The following is a 20,658-nucleotide window of genomic DNA, read 5'->3' on the forward strand; positions in this document are numbered from 1 at the left end:
GCGGTTAGTGGATGGAAAATTCAAAGAGGACACAGTAAGGATAGAGGGGATTCTTGGTAAATTGACCTAATAGGAATCTTGCTGAAGGCAAGTCAGAATGTTCGGATCTCAGGGTTTGGGAGAGTCTTGCTACAACCAGGTTAAGGAGGCTAAAGACAGGATAGGAGATGGGAGTTTTAGGATATGCGGGCAAGCTTGCAGCCCAGTCGAGAAGAGGGATCAGAGGAACCTAACTGAAACCTGGTCAAGGAAAGGTCTTTGTTACCCTCCCCAATACCTCGAACAAGTCCTATCCTATAGTCGGTACTAACTAAATACAGATTTGTTGAGCAAAGCTGAGCATCCACCCTCAGCAAGTATTCAAAGCTCTCTCCTTCACTCCTCCTTGAACTGAAATAGCAGGAGAAAGTGTCCCAGTAGATGTTGTCCAAGGGGTCCAGGGTGGGGGAGAAAAGCAGCAAAATGTGCTAAGCCCCAAATTAATCAAGAATACACACCATCAAAAAAAAAAGAATACACACCATCTTCCCAGGATTCCATAGCCCCAAGGCTTTTCTGGGCCAGTCTTCCCCACGACCCTCATAGCCACCTTATCAACAAAGTTTATTTTCTCACACTACAGATGGAATAATGGACACTCTGAAGGTCAAGTGTCATGTCATAGGTCACAGACCCAGAATTTATTATCTGTCTCTTCTTGGATTGGTAGATGTTACTTAAACTGTTTTAATTCCAGGATATATTTCTAAAACTTAAAAGTCTTCCCCCAGCCTCTTTCAATATCTGCTTCGTGATCAGTGACATTTTTCCAGTTAAACTTTAAAACAATTTTCCAACACTACTTATAAATTTCTCTTGTAATTCACATTATCTGTTTTAAATTAAATTGACAAGCTTTAAAAATATCAAATCTTAACACCCAGGAATAAGATACATCCATTTACTTACGTTCTCAGTTTTGCTTTAGAGCTTCCTCCTAAAGGTCCTTCATGTTGCCTCTTGAGTTAATTCCTCAGCGTTTTATATTTTTGGGTCCTTTTACAGAATGAAGCCTTTTAAAATTATATTTTCTAACTGGTTATTGCTAGGATTTAGAAAATTGTTGATTATGTATATTTATTCCCTAACTAGTCACCTTGTTGGATTCTTAATAGGTTCTAATACTTTTTCATTTATTTCTCTTGGCGTTTAGTAGATTATAAGATCCTCTACAAATAATGGCTTTACTTCATCCTTTCCCATAATTATACTTTCAATTCTGTTACTGGAAATCCCTGAGTGAATTTTAGGTAATTTTAGCAATCATTAGTATCCTTATATTTTTAGGATACAGGTTGTTGGTTCGGAAGAGACATGCTCAAGCACATTGAGAAAATAGCTTTCCATGCCTTTTCAGGATGACAGTTACTCTCTGTGCACCCCATCCCCAATCCAGACCCATCCCCACCCTGCTCTCTGAAGTGTGACTTCTGTGGTCTGTGTCTCAGCCTCCCGTACCTTCTGCCCCCTCCAGCTGAGTCTGACTGGTGGCAAGGACTAACAGAATACCAGAGGGTGGAAATAATGACCTATGTTCCTCAATAGCTTGTCAGGCACTCTTAGGATACCATTCCCTACCACTGCTTTAGTCCTGGGCATAGTAACAGCTCCCCACTGATCACAGCCCTTGGATATTTTCCCATCCCTTAAAAACTCCCTTCATCTTGATCCCCCACCCCTATTTCATCAAACTCTCTCCACTTTAACTCTTCATATACCATATGCTTTTTACCCAGACCTTCTTTAACTGATAAATTAGGATACCACCGTTAAGTATTTCCAAATATCTTTCAACATCTCAATAAGATCAAAATATTTTGTCCTCTGTGGGACGCCTGGGTGGCTCAGCAGTTTAGTGCATGCCTTCGGCCCCGGGCGTGATCCTGGGTTCCCGGGATCAAGTCCCACGTCAGGCTCCCTGCATGGAGCCTGCTTCTCCTTCTGCCTGTGTCTCTGCCTCTCTCTCTCTCTCTCTCTCTCTCTCTCTCTCTCTGTCTCTTATGAATAAATAAATAAAATCTTTAAAAAAATATTATGTCCTCTGTGACATTTACACATTCATTAAGAAGAAAAATTGAGTGGCTACCTCCTGCCAATTGCTGTGGTAGGCACCAAAATTAGTACAGAAAAACAAACAAACAAACAAACAAACAAAAAAGCCAAGTTCTCTGTCCTAGTATTTCTTAGAAGAAACAGATATACAAACAAATAAAATACCTAAATATTACAGTAGTGATTTGTAATATTTGCTAAGTAACAAAACAGATATATTTAGTAATGATTGTCAGAGACTATTCCTTACTGAAGGTGACACTGCAGAAAGAGCAAAAGAAGAGCCTTCTGGGAAAGGAGGACAGCAGGTGCAAAGGCCCTGAGACAGGAAAGAACTTTGTGTGGTTGGAAAACTAGTAGGACTGCTATCAGCAAGGGGGCAGAGGGTGTGGTAGAAAAACGTGAAGAAACAGGGAGGCAAGGGCTAAATCAGTGCCATCCAAGAGAAATACAGTGCAAGCCACATTTTTGTAGTTTTCCTTCTTCTAGTCATCCATATTTAAAATAGTAAATAGGCTGAAACTTATTTTAATGTATTTTACTTAACACATCTAAAATACTATCTTTTCAATACTTAAATATGAAAAATTAAGATATTTTACATACTTCTTATACTAAGTTTCTGAGATGAAGTATGAATTTGACATTTAAAGCCCATCTCAAAGTGGACTGGCCTCCTGCCAAGTGCTTAATAGTCGCAGTGTGGCTGGTGGCCACCAGGTCAGGCCAGTACAGGGCTATATGGTGCCCATCAGCCCTTGGTGACAGAGGTGGTTCATCGGGGGGGCAGGGCATACGGGCTTCATTTCTACTGCTACCAGCGTCATGTCTGGCACACAGTAGGTGCTCAGAAAATGCTTCCTGGGCATAGTGACGGAAGAACCGCAGAAGACCCGCCAGGTTCCCCAAGCAGAGAAGCATCACTGAGATCACTCGAGCACCTGCTCTAGGAAACTGGGTCTATTCTGTGTCCTCAGGCAAGACAAGAAACTGGAGTCTGCTTGCTGGGTCTCCTATGGTGGGGGCCATTCAGCGCCCTCTCCTGTGCCTGGGGCAGTTGGCACAGCTACTTTCTTAATTCAGAAAGATCACTTTACACCATATGCTAGGAGTGGGAGGGAGGGAGCCCATTAGCATTCATTGTACACAGCTTTTCATTTGGAAAAGCACCTCAAATGTGCCGATCCACATTGCTTTGCTTCATTTTTCAACATTCATGAGTGTAATTGCATTTATTTTTCTCGTCAAGACTGCAAAACAAGTGATAATTTACTATATTACAACCCATATTGGCTGGGTTTACAGCCACAACAGTTCTAATCCGCCCTCAGATGGACTGGGAAGGTAAGTAGGGGGTGGTCTTTTTAAGTGAGAACACTACATTTGTTTGAGATAGGAAGGCTGGTCTCAGCTGTTCCAGGTCACAATAACAGTGGTAACAACTAACCCATATGACTACACTGAGTTCTCAAATTATGTTTACCTCTACTGTCTTGACCTTTTTTACAGTAATAGGCTGAGAAAGACATATATTCCCATTCTCATTTCTTATACCAAAAGACTGAGATCCAGAGAGGTCCTCAGTCATCCAGGGTGATGGATTGGTCAAGAGTAGAGCGAGGACTTACACATGCACACGTGGGCTAGAAACCTTGGGGTCATGTGGCAGAGCCGGAACTCCTGCAGTTGTGTTGGCAGAAAAGAAGTAGGCACAGTCTTAAAATTTTGTAAATCTGAAGTGCTTAGAGTAGCTGGGACTCTTGAGGAGATCTAATTCCTTGAGTCTACACTGTGGAATGCTGACTTTCAGGATTCACACCCCTGCTGAAGGGTATATCCACCTCCAGGTAGAGCTAGCTCTGTTTGTGAGGATCTAGATTTGAGAGTGAGGAAGAGCAGTCTAGCCTTGTGTTCGGGAATCACCCTCTACAATGTTTACTTCCCCTTGAAAAGAGAAACAAAACCCACAGGGACATTCACTTTAGGTCACAAATACCCATGAATTAATGACTAATTTATAAGCAATCAACAGGACCCGGCTCTAAAAGCTTCCAGATTTGTTAAACTCATTTCCTAAATATGAGGAAAGTAGGAGAAACGTCACAGGTGGCAAGACCCTCATCTCCTCTTCCACCCCCCTAATTGTAACATACAAGTCAGAGAGAAATGCGAAGAGCTGGGTTTTTGCCTCAAGGATCTGAGTGGTCAGGGTAAGCAATATAAGTCATAGGTGACTGAGTCATAAGTGACTGCTTCCATATGGTGTGGCATCTGCTGGGGTCTAGCCCCACCTCTCCAGCTCTCTCCAAGGCGGAGAAGATGGCCTAAGGAGTCACCACACAGTCTGAAAGATCAAGGGCCTAAGGGGTTCAGAGAGTCCCTCCAGCCACATGGTCAAAGTGCTCCAGTCTCCAGGGGATGCCTCCCCTTATCTCCATTCTGTCCTTTCCCTATAGGGAGGACCCCTTGTCAACCAGGGTCTGGCTCTCCTGACATTGTATGGGCAGGCATTCCCACCCCAGGCCAGAGCTCAAACAGCCAGGCCTGGCCACTCAAGAACCTGCTGCTGAGTTTCCACAAGAACACTTGGACACAAGATTTCCAACAACTGCTTTTAGTATAAGTGGCCTTAGGTCTTCAAAGGTGGCCAGCTGAGAATGACCAGTGTCACAACTATGCCGTCTAGTCTCTCTCTCTCTCTCTCTCTCTCTCTCTCTCTACACACACACACACACACACACACACACACACACACACAGTTCAGGCCTGATAAGGCCTTTGGAATTTCCCTGCAGAAGAGACAGGTTAACACCATACCCCGCCCCCACTGAGTCCCAGCTGAGATGGGACAGGAAGGAGGTGTACACAGGCGATGGAGAGGACCTACCATGTGTCCATGCACCAAGCATCTTGTCTTGTGTTTTCATGTTATCTCATTTAATCTCCACATTCTCCAATTGCATAACCAAATCATTTAACAGGTTAAAGAAAACCCTGAGCCACAGAGAAAACCAACTATATACAGTTGAGAATCAAGGACAGAGGTTATGGAAGTTTCCTTTCAAATACAGGAAAGTCATCTTTCCAAGCAAATAACCTGTTATTATTTTCCATATTGCAAAACCTAAATATTTAATACAAAATCTTAAAATCAGGATTATAAAACTGTCAAGGTTCATCCACATTGTACCTTGTGACAGGATTTTCTTTTTTGAGGCTGAGTAATATTCCATTGTGTGTAGAGACCAAATTTTCATTATTTTGTTCATTTGCTGATGGGACAAATTAGTTGCTTCCACTTCTTCACTATTGTGAAAACTGATGCAATGGACAGTGGATATGCAAATATCTCTTGGAGATCTGGCTTTTGGTAGAATTGCTGGATCATACGGTAATGTTACTTTTAATTTTTTGAGGAAACCTCATACTGCTTTCCATGGTGGTTGTATCATATTACATCCCTACCAACAATGCATAAGAGTTCTAATTTCTTGGAATCCTCCCCAGTGTTTGTTATTTTGTGTTTATTATTCCTGTTACTATTACTGGCATCTTAATGCATGTGAAGTGATAGCTCAGTTGGTTTGATTTGCATTTCCCTAACAATTGGTGACTTTGAACATCTTTTCATAGGCTTGTTGGCCATTTTTTAACCTCTTTGCAGACATATGTATTAAAGTCCTTTGCCCAATTTTTAACCCAGCTACTTGTTTTTTGTTGTTGTTGAGTTGTAAGTTTTTTATATAGTCTGGATATTAACCCTTTCATAGACACAGGATTTGTAAATATTTTCTCCCATTCCATAGGTTACCATTTTGCTCTGCTGTTTCCTCTATTTCACAGTTTTTAAGTTTGATGTAATCCCACTTGTCTATTTTTGTTTTGTCTCTGCTTTTGTCATATCTAAAAAAAATCACTGCCAAATCCAATGTCATGAAGCTTGTCTCATTTTCTCCTAGGAATTCTATAGTTTCAGTCTTAGGTTTAGTTATTTAATCCATTTTGAGGGTTTGTGTGTGTGTGTGTGTGTGTGTGTGTGTGTGTGTGTGGTATGGTGTAAGAATCCGACTGCATCCCTATATCTAGTTTGCCCAACACAATCTGTTGAAGAGACCATCCTTTCCCCAATGTGTGGTCTCGGCAACCTCATTAAAAGTCATTTATATATGGGAGGGTTTCCAAAAAGTCTCTAATACCGTACATTAAATACCTCCCTGATTGAAATACTTAGGGTAGTTTCTGTGTTCATACTTAAAACCCAACTGTCAGATTCCTTAGGCTGGTATGTTCTAGCAACTACAGATGAGAAGGTTTCTAGAAGCTCAAAGTCTTATTTTAACCCTAGAAATCCTCAGGTCTCTTAACAAAGAACATAGACTTGCTTATCTATAGACTTTATAATTGCTTGACTTAATGACAAGTAATGCTTTGAGAATTCTGAGAAAGTATAACCTGGCTTTCTTGATGATGAGCACAATGCTTGGGAAAGAAAGCATTTTTAAAAGACACTGGCAGATTCTCGGGATGTCTAAAAACCGGTTCACTAAGGTAAATGTTGCTTTCCAAAACTGAAGTGGCCTGGCATCCACATAGAGCATAGTGGCAAAATAGTATTGGACTGGGGGCGGCACAGCAGGGTGGGAAGTCTATTGTAGAGAATTGGGAAATTTCTCTGACTAAATGTCTCAGTGATTAGCAACTGCAGGAAAATAATATCTGAAGGTGGACCTATGATCTTAAGGGTTGGGGCAGATAACTGCAGCTCTGAGAGCAGAGGAAGGTCGACAGGGAGGTTTATCTTCCGGTGCCCATCTGCACACACTCATGAAAACAAATTCCCCTGTCAAGGTGATTCCTTGCAGCTGCCATGACTGACTGACAGAAAGACAAACTGATGAGGGGATAAGACCAAAGGATTTTTCACAGACATTGTATTTTATAAACGTGTCACTTAATTCTTCCAGTTAAAGGTGTATCCTTTTCTTCTTGAGTACATTCCTATTGGTACAACTGACACAATAAAAATCTGATCACCGAGGATGGGGCTGGACAATAGAAATATAATGTGAGCCACACAGGCTAATTTTAAATTTTCTAGTAGTCACACTTTATTTTTTTTTTATTTTTTAAAGGTTTTATTTATTTGTTTATTCATGAGAGATCCAGAAAGAGAGAGGCAGAAACACAGGCAGAGGGAGAAGCAGGCTCCATGCAGGGAGCCCGATGTGGGACTCAATCCCAGGTCTCCAGGACCACACCCTGGGCCAAAGACAAGTGCTAAACCACTGAGCCACCCGGGCTGCCCTAGTAGCCACACTTTAAAAGGTAAAAAAGAGGGGCAGGGGAATGGTTAAATTAATTTTAATGATTTTTTACCTAGTCCAGTATATCTACAATATAATCATTTCAACAACCAACATAAAAAGTATTAATAAGTGCCTTACATTCTTTTTTTCATGCTAAGTCTTCAAAATCTGACGTGTATTCTGCATCTATAGAACTAGCCACATTTTAAGTGTTCAATAGCTGCATACATCTAGTAGCTACCATATTGGGACACCACTGGTCTAGCACATTCTCACATGGGACTACAATGGGTTCTTGGGATTTCCAGATTATTGGACCTTATTTTATGGAGTCACACAAAAGTCATCTTATTTTCACTTAATAAATGATATTTTTGCTAACCTACAATTTTATCAAATCTCTCATAAGCTATGTTATAATTCAAATTATAGTATTCAAAGCATAGAGATCTGTCTCCTCATTAAGAACAACACAATCCGTATATTCAAAAAGGTGTTCACTTGGATTAGCCCAAGCCCCTGGAAAAGGAGCCAAACCAGATGAACAATCCATGGAAACCTCACCATCTACACTGAGCTGGCAACACTATGATTGTGAGGCTTCTTGGCAGTATCTTCCTCTCAGCCTGTCTGTCCCAGGAGTAGCTGAAATAGAAGCAGCAGAACACTGAGAAAAGTCATCTCTGCTGTCCAGACAGAGGTCTCTGATGCATAAATGCTTCCACTCATGTTCCCTTCTGACAAATTTTCAGAACAATTCACAGGCTTATTCTATCTGCATTCAGGTGGCCACTGATGGCTTCATCAGTTCAACAAGTGGATAGGATGGTCAACCCTCAGGGCCTAGAAGTAGGATATTTCCCTCATTTCCCAGGGAGAAGACCCCACAAAATGTTTTCAGGCTGCTTTAACACATAAAATATACAGCATGTAGGTGAATTAGTCAAATGTCTACTTATGATGCCTAAGTTAAGATTTAATGACATATTTAAAATCATGTTTCATAAGATAATGTACAGTGTTAAAAATAGAAAGTGGTTCAGAGCACAGACTCTGGAGACAGGCTGCCTGGGTTCAAATCTAAGCTCCTCCATTTTTGACTAACTTTTGGGTGAGTTATTTAACATTCTGGACCTCATTTTCCTCACGTGTATAATAGGCGTAATCAGTAGTACCAGTTTGTAGAAGTATTAAATGGGTTAAAATCACGTAAAGCCCCTAGAACACCATCCAGTAAGTGGTGCACATGTGTTCAGTTACAAAACAGTGGTTTGCTGTCCCTTCCCACATATTACAGAAACGTTCATTTGAACTTATCATCTGTACCACTGGCATCTGGATCTGTCCTCAGAGCAAGCCCTTCTTAGGTTGAACGACATCTGTCCACATCACCCTTACATCCAATTATAGCATTTGGATGCATTGCTTCTTTTATAGTCTAGAAAATACCGTTGAGATGTTTTGTTTATATCTATAGGAATACGCTTTAAATTTTTTATTTTAGTATAATTAATGTTCCACGTTATATTAGTTTCCGGTGTAAAATGCAATGATTCAATGATTCTATACATCTCTCAGTGCTCATCATGGTAAGTGTACTCTTAATCTCCTTTATTTCACCCATCTCCCCAAGCTCCCTCTGGCAACTGCCAGTGTGTTCTCTTTATTTAAGAATCTGGTTTTTATTTGTATTTTTTTCTTTGTTCGTTTTTGTTGCTTCTATTGTTCCTTAAATTACATAGGAATAAAATCATATAGTACTTCTTTCTGTGACTTACTCACTTAGCTTAATACCCTCAAGTTCTATCCACGTTACAAATGGTAAGATTTAACTCTTTCTTATGACTAAGTAATATTCCAGTGTGTGTGTGTGTGTGTGTGCACACGTGCGAGCGTAGCCACATTTTCTTTATCTATTCATCTACTGATGTACTCTTGAATTGGGTTCCGTATCTTGGCTATTGTAAATAATACTATAATATGGAGGTACATGTATCTTTTCGAATTAGTGCTTTTGTTTTCTTTGGGTAAATACCCAGTAGTGGCATTACTAGATCCCACAATAACTCTTATTTTTCACTTTCTGAGGAATCTCCATACTGTTCCACAGTGACTGCACCAATGTGCATTCCCACCAATAGTGCCCAAAAGTTCCTTTTTCTCCACATCCTTACCAACACATTATTTTTTGTGTTTTTTATTTCAGCCATTCTGACAAATCTAAAATGGTATCCTCACCGTGGCTTGAATTTACACTTCCCAGATGATTCGTGAGTTTGAGCATTTTTATCATGTGTCTATTGGCCATCTGTAGGTTTTCTTTGGAAAAATGTCTATTCAAGTCCTCTGCCCATTTTTTAATTGAATTATTTGGCTTTTCTGAGATTGAGGTGTAGAAGTTCTTTATATATTTTAGCTATTAACTCCTTATCAGATAATATCATCTGAAAATATCTTCTTCCACTCAGTATGTTGACTTTATGTTTTGCTGTTATTTTTTTAAAAGTATTTTCTTTTTTTTTTTCTTCTTTTTAAATATTTTATTTATTTATTCATGAGAGACACAGAGAGAAAGAGAGGCAGAGACACAGGCAGAAGGAGAAGCAGGCTCCTTGTGGGTAGCCCAATGCGGGACTCAATCCCAGGTCTCCAGGATCATGCCCTGGGCTGAAGGCAGCGCTAAACCGCTGAGCCACCCGGGCTGCCCTTTTGCTGACTTTTAAACGGAGGTTTGAGATCACTGAAAACTGGATGTCAAGGCAAGCATTCATAAGGATATTACAACAGGCCTGTTTCCCCATTTATCTAACACATGTATATTTTGATCATCAAAAAGAGCCTCTGTTGTTTTTCCAATCCATCCTTATCATTTGTCATTATGTGGTCATATCCTCCAGGATAATCCTAAACCAGTCTTCGATTTTCTTGCCTTTTTTTTTTCCCTCTACCAATTCTGTTATCAAACAGAACTAGCACTGATTGGGGTCACTCCAGGCTAATGTAGTTTCCCTAATTAATTTTGTGGTTAAAAGTACACAAGAGACCACCTCATAATATAAAAATGCCCTGTAAGTACTTTTTCAAGAGGTGTCTGGAGACAAAGATCTTGCCTTTTATTTGGGCATTTGGGTACATTCTGGATTTTATCATTTCTTCTCCCACTGCCATTGGGTGGGAATAAACATGGTCCATCCATCTAGTATAAGATCATGCAGCCCTGGCAGGTGAACACCAGGTCTGAAGGGGTGATATGAAAGGAGGGCAATGACATAGCTGATTGAGAACCATGACCCGATGCATCATCTGCCTTCTTAGGAGGCCCTGGAGCAAGATGGTCAAGTACACAGACTCTGGGCACAGGCTTCCAGCAGGCAAATCCTGGCCCTACCATATGCTAACTGGGACCTTGGGCAAGTCACAAAAGCTTTTTGTTCGGGATCCCTGGGTGGTGCAGCGGTTTAGCGCCTGCCTTTGGCCCAGGGCGCGATCCTGGAGACCCAGGATCGAATCCCACGTCGGGCTCCCGGTGCATGGAGCCTGCTTCTCCCTCTGCCTGTGTCTCTGCCTCTCTCTCTCTGTGACTATCATAAATAAATAAAAATTTAAAAAAAAGCTTTTTGTTCCATCAGCTCCCTAATCTGTAACATGCAGATCACAGTATATGTATCAGATGACTGTTAGCAGACCAAATAATATATTGAAGATGCTTAGCATAATACCTGCCACATAATAAGCATCACATAAATATTGCTTTCCTATTATTGTCACTATTACCACATATGTACATTCTCCCTCCCTCCCTCCCCTCCCCTGCCCCCTTCCTCCTCTCCTCCTCAATACACATCAATTTGTTAAGCATGATATATGAGGAAACTGAGATGGTGTGGGAGAGAGTTAACTTGTAGAGACAGACTCAGCATTTCTTTAGAAATGAATATATAATATTTTATCATTAAAGAGGGAAGAAGAAAATGTATTGACTCAACAGTGGCTAGATGGGAACTTAAGAGCTCATAGCTTTAAGCCAATCAATAATATCTGGAGTGATTAAGGATGGTTAAAGACCTCTACTTCCCGATTGTTTTAATGTTAGCACTATGTTAAAGAAACAGTAGGTCAGTTTTTGAATACATCACATTTTTCCAATGGAGAACCCCTTACATAGGTCACAAGCAGATCTGCACATTTGCGAGAAAGTGCCAGTCCCCAGAGTGAAGGAAGTGATAATCCCCAGGATCCTTTTTTTTTTTTTAATTTATTTTTTATTGGTGTTCAATTTACTAACATACAGAATAACACCCAGTGCCCGTCACCCATTCACTCCCACCCCCTGCCCTCCTCCCCTTCTACCACCCCTAGTTCGTTTCCCAGAGTTAGCAGTCTTTACGTTCTGTCTCCCTTTCTGATATTTCCCACACATTTCTTCTCCCTTCCCTTATATTCCCTTTCACTATTATTTATATTCCCCAAATGAATGAGATCATATAATGTTTGTCCTTCTCCGACTGACTTACTTCACTCAGCATAATACCCTCCAGTTCCATCCACGTTGAAGCAAATGGTGGGTATTTGTCATTTCTAATAGCTGAGTAATATTCCATTGTATACATAAACCACATCTTCTTTTATTTGACCCAAGGATTAACTCCAGAGCAAGAGGCCAGACAAGCCAGGCCCTGGGACCAAATGGCCCACTCTAATGACAGCCTCCTCAGGCTGAGAGGTGCCTCTCCACATGCTCCAGGTACTACAAACATGCCAAAGAAAGGAGCAGCTTCCGCAGGGTTATCCCCAAAATCCCTGATAGCAGTTTGCTTGTGACTTTCCAAACACTTATTCCTAATGCTAATTTAGTCCATATGTGTGGTTCACCTTCCCTATTTCAAGCCCAATGCAGGGCACAGGGAAGTCAGCAATGAGAAACAACCCATGCCCTCCAGTAGCTCACAGTCCCAGTGAGGAATCAAAGATGTAATTAACTCGGCCACAGGTGCATAGAGAAGATGCAATTCTGTGTGGGTAGAATTAGGGAGGCCCTCCTGGAGGAAGTTAAATCAGTTCAGGGTTTTGATATAAAAGGAAGAGAGAGAGGATAATGCCTTCTAGACAAAGGCACAATGGTAGGACCTGCAAGGTTTGCAGCTGAAAACAAGAAAAATCAATTAGGACAATCTTTCCCCAAATTAGGAATGTTCTAAAGGCAGGAGGCTCCTCATGGCCAGAAAGCTAGAGATAGACTTGAAAGATAAGCAGAAATCAAGGCAGTTCTGGGGAACCAAGAAGAAGGTAGTTTGGAACCTCATTCAGTAGCATCTCTTGTGGCCCAGCCACCAACCCTGTCGGTGGACACCCCACTGCACAGGCCCCTGGCCCGTCCTCCCTAGATAGAAAGTCCTGGGCAGGAAGGGGCAGCAGAATTGGAGGCTGGACTCCCAAAATGAAAGCACAAAGGCCTCTCTCACATGATTATATAGAAGAAGAAAGGGAAACCAAGAGGGCGGAAGTGGAAGCTGAGGCTGGAGACAGATGCCAGGGTCGGATCATGAAAAAGTTCAATTATTAATAAGAGCAATTCATTCAGCAAATGTTCACGGTCCCTGCCTCCAAGGAGAACAGAAGCTAGCTGAGCAGCAGACTACAAAGAGGCTTACTACTTGTCAAACAAGCACTGGAGAGCCCCCATCTGCTTCTACAGCCGATGTCCACCTGGACTCGTCAGTGTGTGGACTGCTCTCTGGTTGATTATTACTTTGAGCATAATTCCTACTAATCCTCAGAAGGTCTCCAACCAGTCCATGAAGAGCTATAACACGCTGCGCTCAGGGGACCATCATCACTTCCTGACTTATGCTGACGGCTTCAGAATTCACCGAGAATGTTCCCTACATCAATTTATAGACAAATATCCAGGATTCCATGTTTGACATGTGGATGATATTCTTCTTCCAGATTTCAAAGATAATATACAACCACTCTGTGTTTGGTACACAAGGGAGTGCAGAAATACATATATATGAAAGCAAATTTGAGAACTTCTACTAAACAGGAGCACAGAGATATATGTACAAGAACATTCACTGCAATGTGATTCAAGAGTGTGTAACTGGAAAGGACTTAAATATGCAACACTATAGCAAGCTTAAATAAATCGTGAAATAGTCAGTGTAATGGAAAACTAGGAAACCTTTAGAAAGTCTGCCTTTGAAGAGTATTTAAGGACATGGGAAAATGCTTAAAATAGCATTAAATAGAAAAAAATAAACTTACATAAGTTTGCATGCATACAGAACTTTTATTTTGTTCCTTATAGTTATCTCTACTGTGTATATTCTCTACAATGAGTATGAATTACTTTTGCACTCATATATCATGCCTTTAAATAGAAATGATTTTAAAAGCTGGTTAGTTGATCACATGCCATGTATACAACCTATGTTTATCTTGGATTTGAAACCTGGATCCTCTTTCATATATAACTTGCATGGGGTTGGACCAATTACTTCATGTCTCTGGGGCCTGGTTTTCTCAAAGGAAAGAGGAGACAAGATCTTTGAACTCTTGGGATGGTAACACATTAAGCATTTTCCTGTACATTTCATCTCCTCTAATTCTTGGTTAGAGTGAACACATATAAAAATGTCAGTTCTCTTAAAAGAAAGGGAAGGTTCCTATACTTACAGTACTCAGCTGTGAGTTCTAATGTCGAAAAGGTGATAGGATCAAGATAGAGTTATGTGACTGACCCAGTAACAGTGTCCTAGGGCTGCCATAACAAATTGCCACAAAGTAGGTGGCTTATGACAACAGAAACTTAACCTCTCAGGGATACAGGGTTGACAAGTCTGAAATCAAGGTGCTGGCAGAGAAATGTTCTCCCCAAGTTTCTAGGGCAGGAGGTTTCTGGTGTCTGCTAGTAATCTTTGGCATTCCGTGACCTGTAGATGCATGGCTCCTATCTCTGCCTTTATCTTCATGTGGCCACTTTCCTTGTGTGTCTGTGTGTCTCTCCTCCTCAAGCAGTCCCACTATGACCAGTGCCATCAAGGAAAATGAGCACCACAACCTGGAGATTGTCCCACAATAGGTTGATTGGTTGACATATTCCTTCCTGTCTCTGTGTGAATGCCTGTATGTGTTTTCTCTGGACTTTTCCTAACATCTGCCCCTTGCAGTCAGGTAACTAACTAGGATCTTTGCATGTCTCTGCTCTAGAAATTTGTGAAGGAGGCAGAAAAGCTGCTTCATGTCACAGGTCCCTTCTTTCCCCTCCTTGTTTGAAATCTTAAACTTAAGAGATAAGGAATTCAGTAGGGCTGGACCACAAGGGTATGCCTGTCGGGTTTAGAAAGTGAGCAGAAATGGTCTTCCACAGTGGGAAGGGTGAGGGTTGGGTCCTGTTGGTCTCATGCTGCCCTATGGCATGAGCCCCAGAAACAATGCTGAGTGATGCCCCTCGGCTGGCTGGACTCCACAAAAGGGATCCAAGCCTGGGAAGCAGCAGCAGAATTATTAGACCTAAAGGGATCATGGAAATGGGAAAGTGGGCTTCTAAGAAGAAACCACAATAGGCTGGCCTAAATGCCAAGACATCTGTAGACCCCTATGGAAGGGAGAGCCCTCAAAATAACAATTATGGCTAACTCCCTGAAGGCTCAGGGTCAGATTGAAGTTGATGTAAAGGTAGCATTTCTTACACACCTGGGTCTCAGCCTTATAGTCAACCTTACTACATCCCAACACTTAAATAGCCTACAAGCGTAAGAAATTGGAGGACACCTCCATAGCCCTACTGCCTCTGGCTTTAGCTCTTTTAAAAGGACACTTACAGCCTTGCATACCCCTTTCAGCCCCCTAAGAAGCCCTCACTGGACCTTGGACTGTCTCCCCATGTGAACATGTGGGGACTACGCCAAGGCTGGGGAAGGCAGAGCTAGAAACCAGAGGCAGCTTCAGGAAGTTCCAGGGACCAGATCCAGGCTTGCAGAGAGGCTCTGTGGGTGTAGTCACCCCCATCTCCCTAGGACAGCCCCAGGAAGGTGAGGTCACAGCAAAGCCAGGTCTGAAGCCTGGAATGTCAGGCAAAGGGCTCTTCCCATGGAAAAGGAAGAGACAAAGACTCTGATAGTGACTGCATGCAGCACTGAATTAACTGAGCCAACAGAAGAAGTATGCAAGCCCTCAGGGCAGCAAGTACCCTGGGTATTGAAAAGTCCCTCTGGGTCTCTCAGGGACCCATGCAGACCGCCTGCTGGGTGGTGCACCTGGGTAAAGCAGCATCTAGGGTCAGGTGAGCTTGAAGGAGCAGGCAAGGTTCTAAGGAGAACTTAGACTTACAGTTGCAGAGATCTTGAGAAACAGCGAAGAGCACAGGGTAACCAGTACTGTTTAAGCCCTACTATGTGCAGGCACTTCACCCTCACTCAGGCATCAATCTGTTTAACTCTCACCCTGGTTCTCATGCTAAAGATGAGGAAACTGAGGCCCAGTTAAGGACCCAGAGTCACTGAGCTATGGCACAAGATTGGAATAAGCTGGACTGGAATCATGTTTATGATGAGGACTTTGAAAGCCAAGATCAGGATACTATGGGAAGAGCAACGAGGGGATCTTTCTTCACATAGACTGGTAAGGACAATCTCCCTAAGGAAGAGCCTTTTGAGCTGAGTCCTAAATAAATCAGCTAAGCAAAGAGCGGAGAAATCCATTGCAGTGAAAGGGAACAGCACGTGCAAATGTCCTGAGCCAAGAAAGAATCTGATAGTCTTTCAGTCTCCAAGGAACTGAATGGAGCTGGTGTGTCTAGGGCATTTTGAGAAGACAACAGGCTTGGAGAAGACACCAGATCATGCAGAACCTTGTAGGCTACAGTAAGGAGTTCAGATTTCAAGCCATGTGTCAGGAGAAGCCAGCAGAGAGATTAAGTGCCCAAATGACACAGTGTGATTTACCCACACTCCAGCACATAGTTTGTCACACAGAAGGTGATCAGTCAAAGGTTGTGGAACATCTGAATAAATAGACTCAAACTAGACTTCCAAAGGATGGAAACTGCTGGTTTTACAGGAGGAAAAGTAAGATTTCAGTTTTTGCCCAGGAGAAGAACAAACAATTTTGCCTAATCCAAATTCACTTTCATGCCTCTCTGCCTAAGAAGCACGCAGAGCCGCTGAAATCCACAGGCGCATCATGACAGAATAATTTCAGTGATCATTATCAAATGCCTCTATTTAGAAAAGCTCAGAAGATTGTATTAGCACAATCCAATATTTATGAAATGACACTCTGCCATAATGAGGGGCTGAGAAAATTAAGATTAGAAGAGTTATTCCTTTGGGAAGAGAGATTGGCATGGTGGGAAAAGCAATGTCACTCAGCTTCTTAGAACCTTAGTTTCCTGGTCTATAAAATGGAAGGATTATAGGAAAGATTAAAAATGCATGGTCAAAGGCAGCCCGGGTGGCTCAGCGGTTTAGCGCCGCCTTCAGCCCAGGGTGTGATCCTGGATTCCCGGAATCAAGTCCCACACCGGGCTCCCTGCATGGAGCCTGCTTCTCCCTCTGCCTGTGTCTCTGCCTGCCTCTCTCTCTCTCTCTCTCTCTCTGTCTCTCATGAATAAATAAATAAAAATCTTTAAAAAAATAAAAATGGTCAGTTTATAGATGGCCTAAAGGCATTTGAAGATCATTAGGATTCATTTCTTCATTTAAAAAGCACTTGAAGGGCACTAGGGTGGCTCAGCTGGTTGAGCATCTGACTTTGGCTGAGGTCATGATCCCAGAGTCCCAGCTCTGGGATCCCATGATCCCATGATCCCATCGGGCTCCTCGTTCAGTGGGGGGGTCTGCTTCTCCCTCTGCCCCGCCCCCTGTTCATGCTCACTCTCACTCCCTCTCTCAAATAATCTTTAAAAAAAATAAAACTAAATAAAAAATATTTGATAGTGAAGTAAGTCAGGGAAAGACAAATATCCTATGATTTCAGATACACATGGAATCTAAAAAACAAATGAATAAACAAAAAGGAGAATTAGACCCAAAAACACAAAACTAAATTAGTGGTTGCCAAAGGGAAGGGGAGTAGGGATGGGCAAATGGGTTAAGGGCAGTGGAGAGTACAGACGTCCAGTGGATGAAAGGCACAGCACAGGGAATATAGTCAATGGCGTTATAACAGCACCATATGGGCACAGAGGGTAGCTACAGTTACAGTGAGCACAGCATAACATATAGACTTGTTGAATCACTATGGAGTACACCCAAAACTAATACAACATTGTGTGTCAATACTTCAATTTTAAAAAGAAAAAATAAATGAGCAAAAAAAGAACAAACAAAATTTTTTACTAAAAAAATAAGTAAAATACACCTGATAAAGACTATTTGGCCATCCATCCATACAACAAAATGTTAATTTGTTCATACTATATACAATCACTGTATTAAGCTCTAAGATAACGCAATGAACAAGACTGTCATGGTCTACATGCACATGGAATTTCTCATCTGAAGGTAAAAACATACACTGAGCAAATAACATCCACAGTGACATGTCATTGAGAAAAAGTCCATGATGCAATGGGAAATATTTACAGAAAGAGCTGACCCAGGTAAGTATCTAGGATGTGCTGTCCTAAGAAAAGACTGAGATAGGAAGGGTAAGTACAAGAGTACGAGGTGGAGGAAAATGTTCCACAGAGTGGTCTTTCCTGAGACAAGGAATGTGGCAAAGCAAGTATAAGAGGAGGGAAAAAAGATGACTCAAGAGCTCAATTTTTGAGATGTTGAGTTTGGAGAGCCTCCAAGACCCCACAGGGCTTCAGGTGGGCTAAAGATTAGCAGGAAGACCATATGTGTGCATGCAAAACACATACACATACTAAAAGATCTGGATGTGTTTGGCCAACAACAAAGACGGCCAGGCAAAATGGAGCACATGGTACATTTCAGCAAAGTGCACTGGACTCTTTGGATCCCTAATGGAATGAATGATTCTATCGACTAAACCAAGACACTCCTGAAAGTAAACTCAGAAATGTTTAAAATGATGATGGGGCAACAGGCGTACAGGTTGTTCCACAGGTACCTTAAGAAGGGGAACACGTAGTTGTTGGTGACTTTGCTCATGCCAAGTAAGTTCCTACCAGATCTGCAAAGCTCAATTTTGTACCATAGCACAGATTTATTTTATCTAGGGCTGGTGTCTACACTCACAAAAAACTTAAACGACAATTTACACCTTTGATTGGAAGTACATAGAATCATCCAGTAGCCTCCTGCTCTGGAGCCGAATTCACGGTCACTGAGGCCACACAGGCTACACCCTTACCTGGACATCTTGGAGCACCACTTCCTGTCTCCAGCTTAGTGGCATCCTGGTAAACATCCCCAGAGGATGCCAAAAAGACCTGCCAATTGGGCAGTGGGTGGTGTAGGTCTAGCGTTCATACAAGATGTCTGATGGCAACTGAAGGCATAGGAGTGGTGGAGGCCATCCATAATGTGATGGTTAATTTTGTGTGTCAACTTGCCTGGGCTATGAGATGTCCAAAGAGCTGCTAAACATTATTTCTGGGAGTATCTATGAGGCTATTTCCAGAATAGATTAGCATTTAAATTGGCAAACTGAGTAAGGCAGACAGCCCTCCCCAAGGTAGGAGGCATCATCCACTTGTGGGCTCAAACAGAACAAAAAGGAAGAGTGAATTCATCCTCTCTACTTGAGTTACAGGCATCCATCTTCTCCTGCCCTCAAATATCAGTGTTCCTGGTTCTTGAGATTTCAAACTCAGATCAGAGTTTATAACATCAGCCCTGGATCCCACCACTGGTTTTCCAGCTTGCACACAACAGATCATGGGACTTCTCAGCCTCCATACAGTGTGAGCCAATTCCTGTACTAAATCTCCTTTTAAATGTATCTCTGTATATATATCCCATTGATTCTGTTTCTCTGGAGAACCTAATACACATGGAGACAGTATAGAACAAGCCTAAGATCTCCCATATTTAGTGGCCAGAGTGCAGAAGAGTACCAGAAGGTGCTGGTGAAAAAAAAAAAAAAAAAAGACAAGATAATATGTAGGTTAGAGGGAGCCCTTGAGTGGGGAGGAACCACAGGCATGATGTTCCCTCTCCAACAACCAAAAATGTCTTTACTCCTGTACTTGAGATCACATATCCAAAGAGGTGATCCTAATGTTCCCATAGTTATAACTCTTCCTGTCGTATGTCCCCAGAAAAGCCTTTTCACAATTCAACACACCTAGGCATACCCCACCCTAAATGTATTCTGAGTGCTCCTCTTCCGGGGGGCCTCCCCTAGAATAAATCAGGTGTCACTCTCATATGCCTGGATAAGCAGCTATTCATCAAGAAAGTATAGTAGCCCTTTAGCCCCACTGGTTAAGGATAAGCTGGGCAGGGGACCCCTGGGTGGCGCAGCGGTTTGGCGCCTGCCTGTGGCCCAGGGCGCGATCCTGGAGACCCGGGATCGAATCCCACGTCAGGCTCCCGGTGCATGGAGCCTGCTTCTCCCTTTGCCTATGTCTCTGCCTCTCTCTCTTTCTCTCTCTGTGACTATCATAAATAAATAAAAATTAAAAAAAAAAAGGATAAGATGGGCATTCAGGGTGTCAGGACATTAACTCTATGAGTAATATTCTGACTGTGTCAGTTTCCCTAGATATATAAAAGTTATGTCTATGTGTCCTGGAAGAAAAGGAATGACCTCATCCTTCAGAATTTCTTTCCCACAAAACCCAACTACTCTCAGGTTCTCAAGCAAAACCCAGGGATGCCCTAACCTGTAGCTAAATCTAGACCCTTAAAGCTATAAGAAATGTTAAAGGTTCCTGAGTCCAGGTGACAAGTGATTTCTACTACATACCTTAAGAATTCACTCAGCCTTGGTTTGAATACCTCTAGGGATGAGGAACTTACTACCAATGAAACTGTCTACTGCCCTCTCAGACAGCTCAATCCGTAAGAAAGTCTGTCCCCACAAGTCATCCCAAAGGGGGGGGGGGGGTCATCCTCATCACAGCCTCAAGTGCAGGGGATCATGTACCTGTGGGCACTGCTGGGTCCAGCATTGGTTTCTCCCACGTGTTAATCTGCTCCCAGGTAAACCCATTGGTCCCGAGGGCCACGCTATAGCCACAGTTGCTATAGTGCTCGTCAAAGGAACAGCCACCTGCAGACAAAAGAGATACGGGTAAATACATTGTTGCATCTGAGGCTTGGCTCGTTACCCCTGTCTCATC

At 42.2% G+C, this 20,658-nt stretch overlaps 1 protein-coding gene across 13 annotated transcripts in view; it reads right to left on the reverse strand.

The window, feature by feature from the left end:
• PTPRT (protein tyrosine phosphatase receptor type T) overlaps positions 1–20,658 on the reverse strand; it is a 1,044,320-nt gene that overhangs the window by 763,302 nt on the left and 260,360 nt on the right. For all 13 annotated transcript variants that reach the window (XM_035705859.2, XM_049100205.1, XM_049100203.1 and 10 more), the window contains exon 2: positions 20,463–20,588. In XM_035705859.2, coding sequence (XP_035561752.2) covers positions 20,463–20,588 — 126 coding nt within the window. The remainder of the gene's footprint in view (positions 1–20,462; positions 20,589–20,658) is intronic.

Source organism: Canis lupus, chromosome 24 (assembly GCF_003254725.2).
Source record: "Canis lupus dingo isolate Sandy chromosome 24, ASM325472v2, whole genome shotgun sequence".
NCBI lineage: Eukaryota > Metazoa > Chordata > Mammalia > Carnivora > Canidae > Canis > Canis lupus.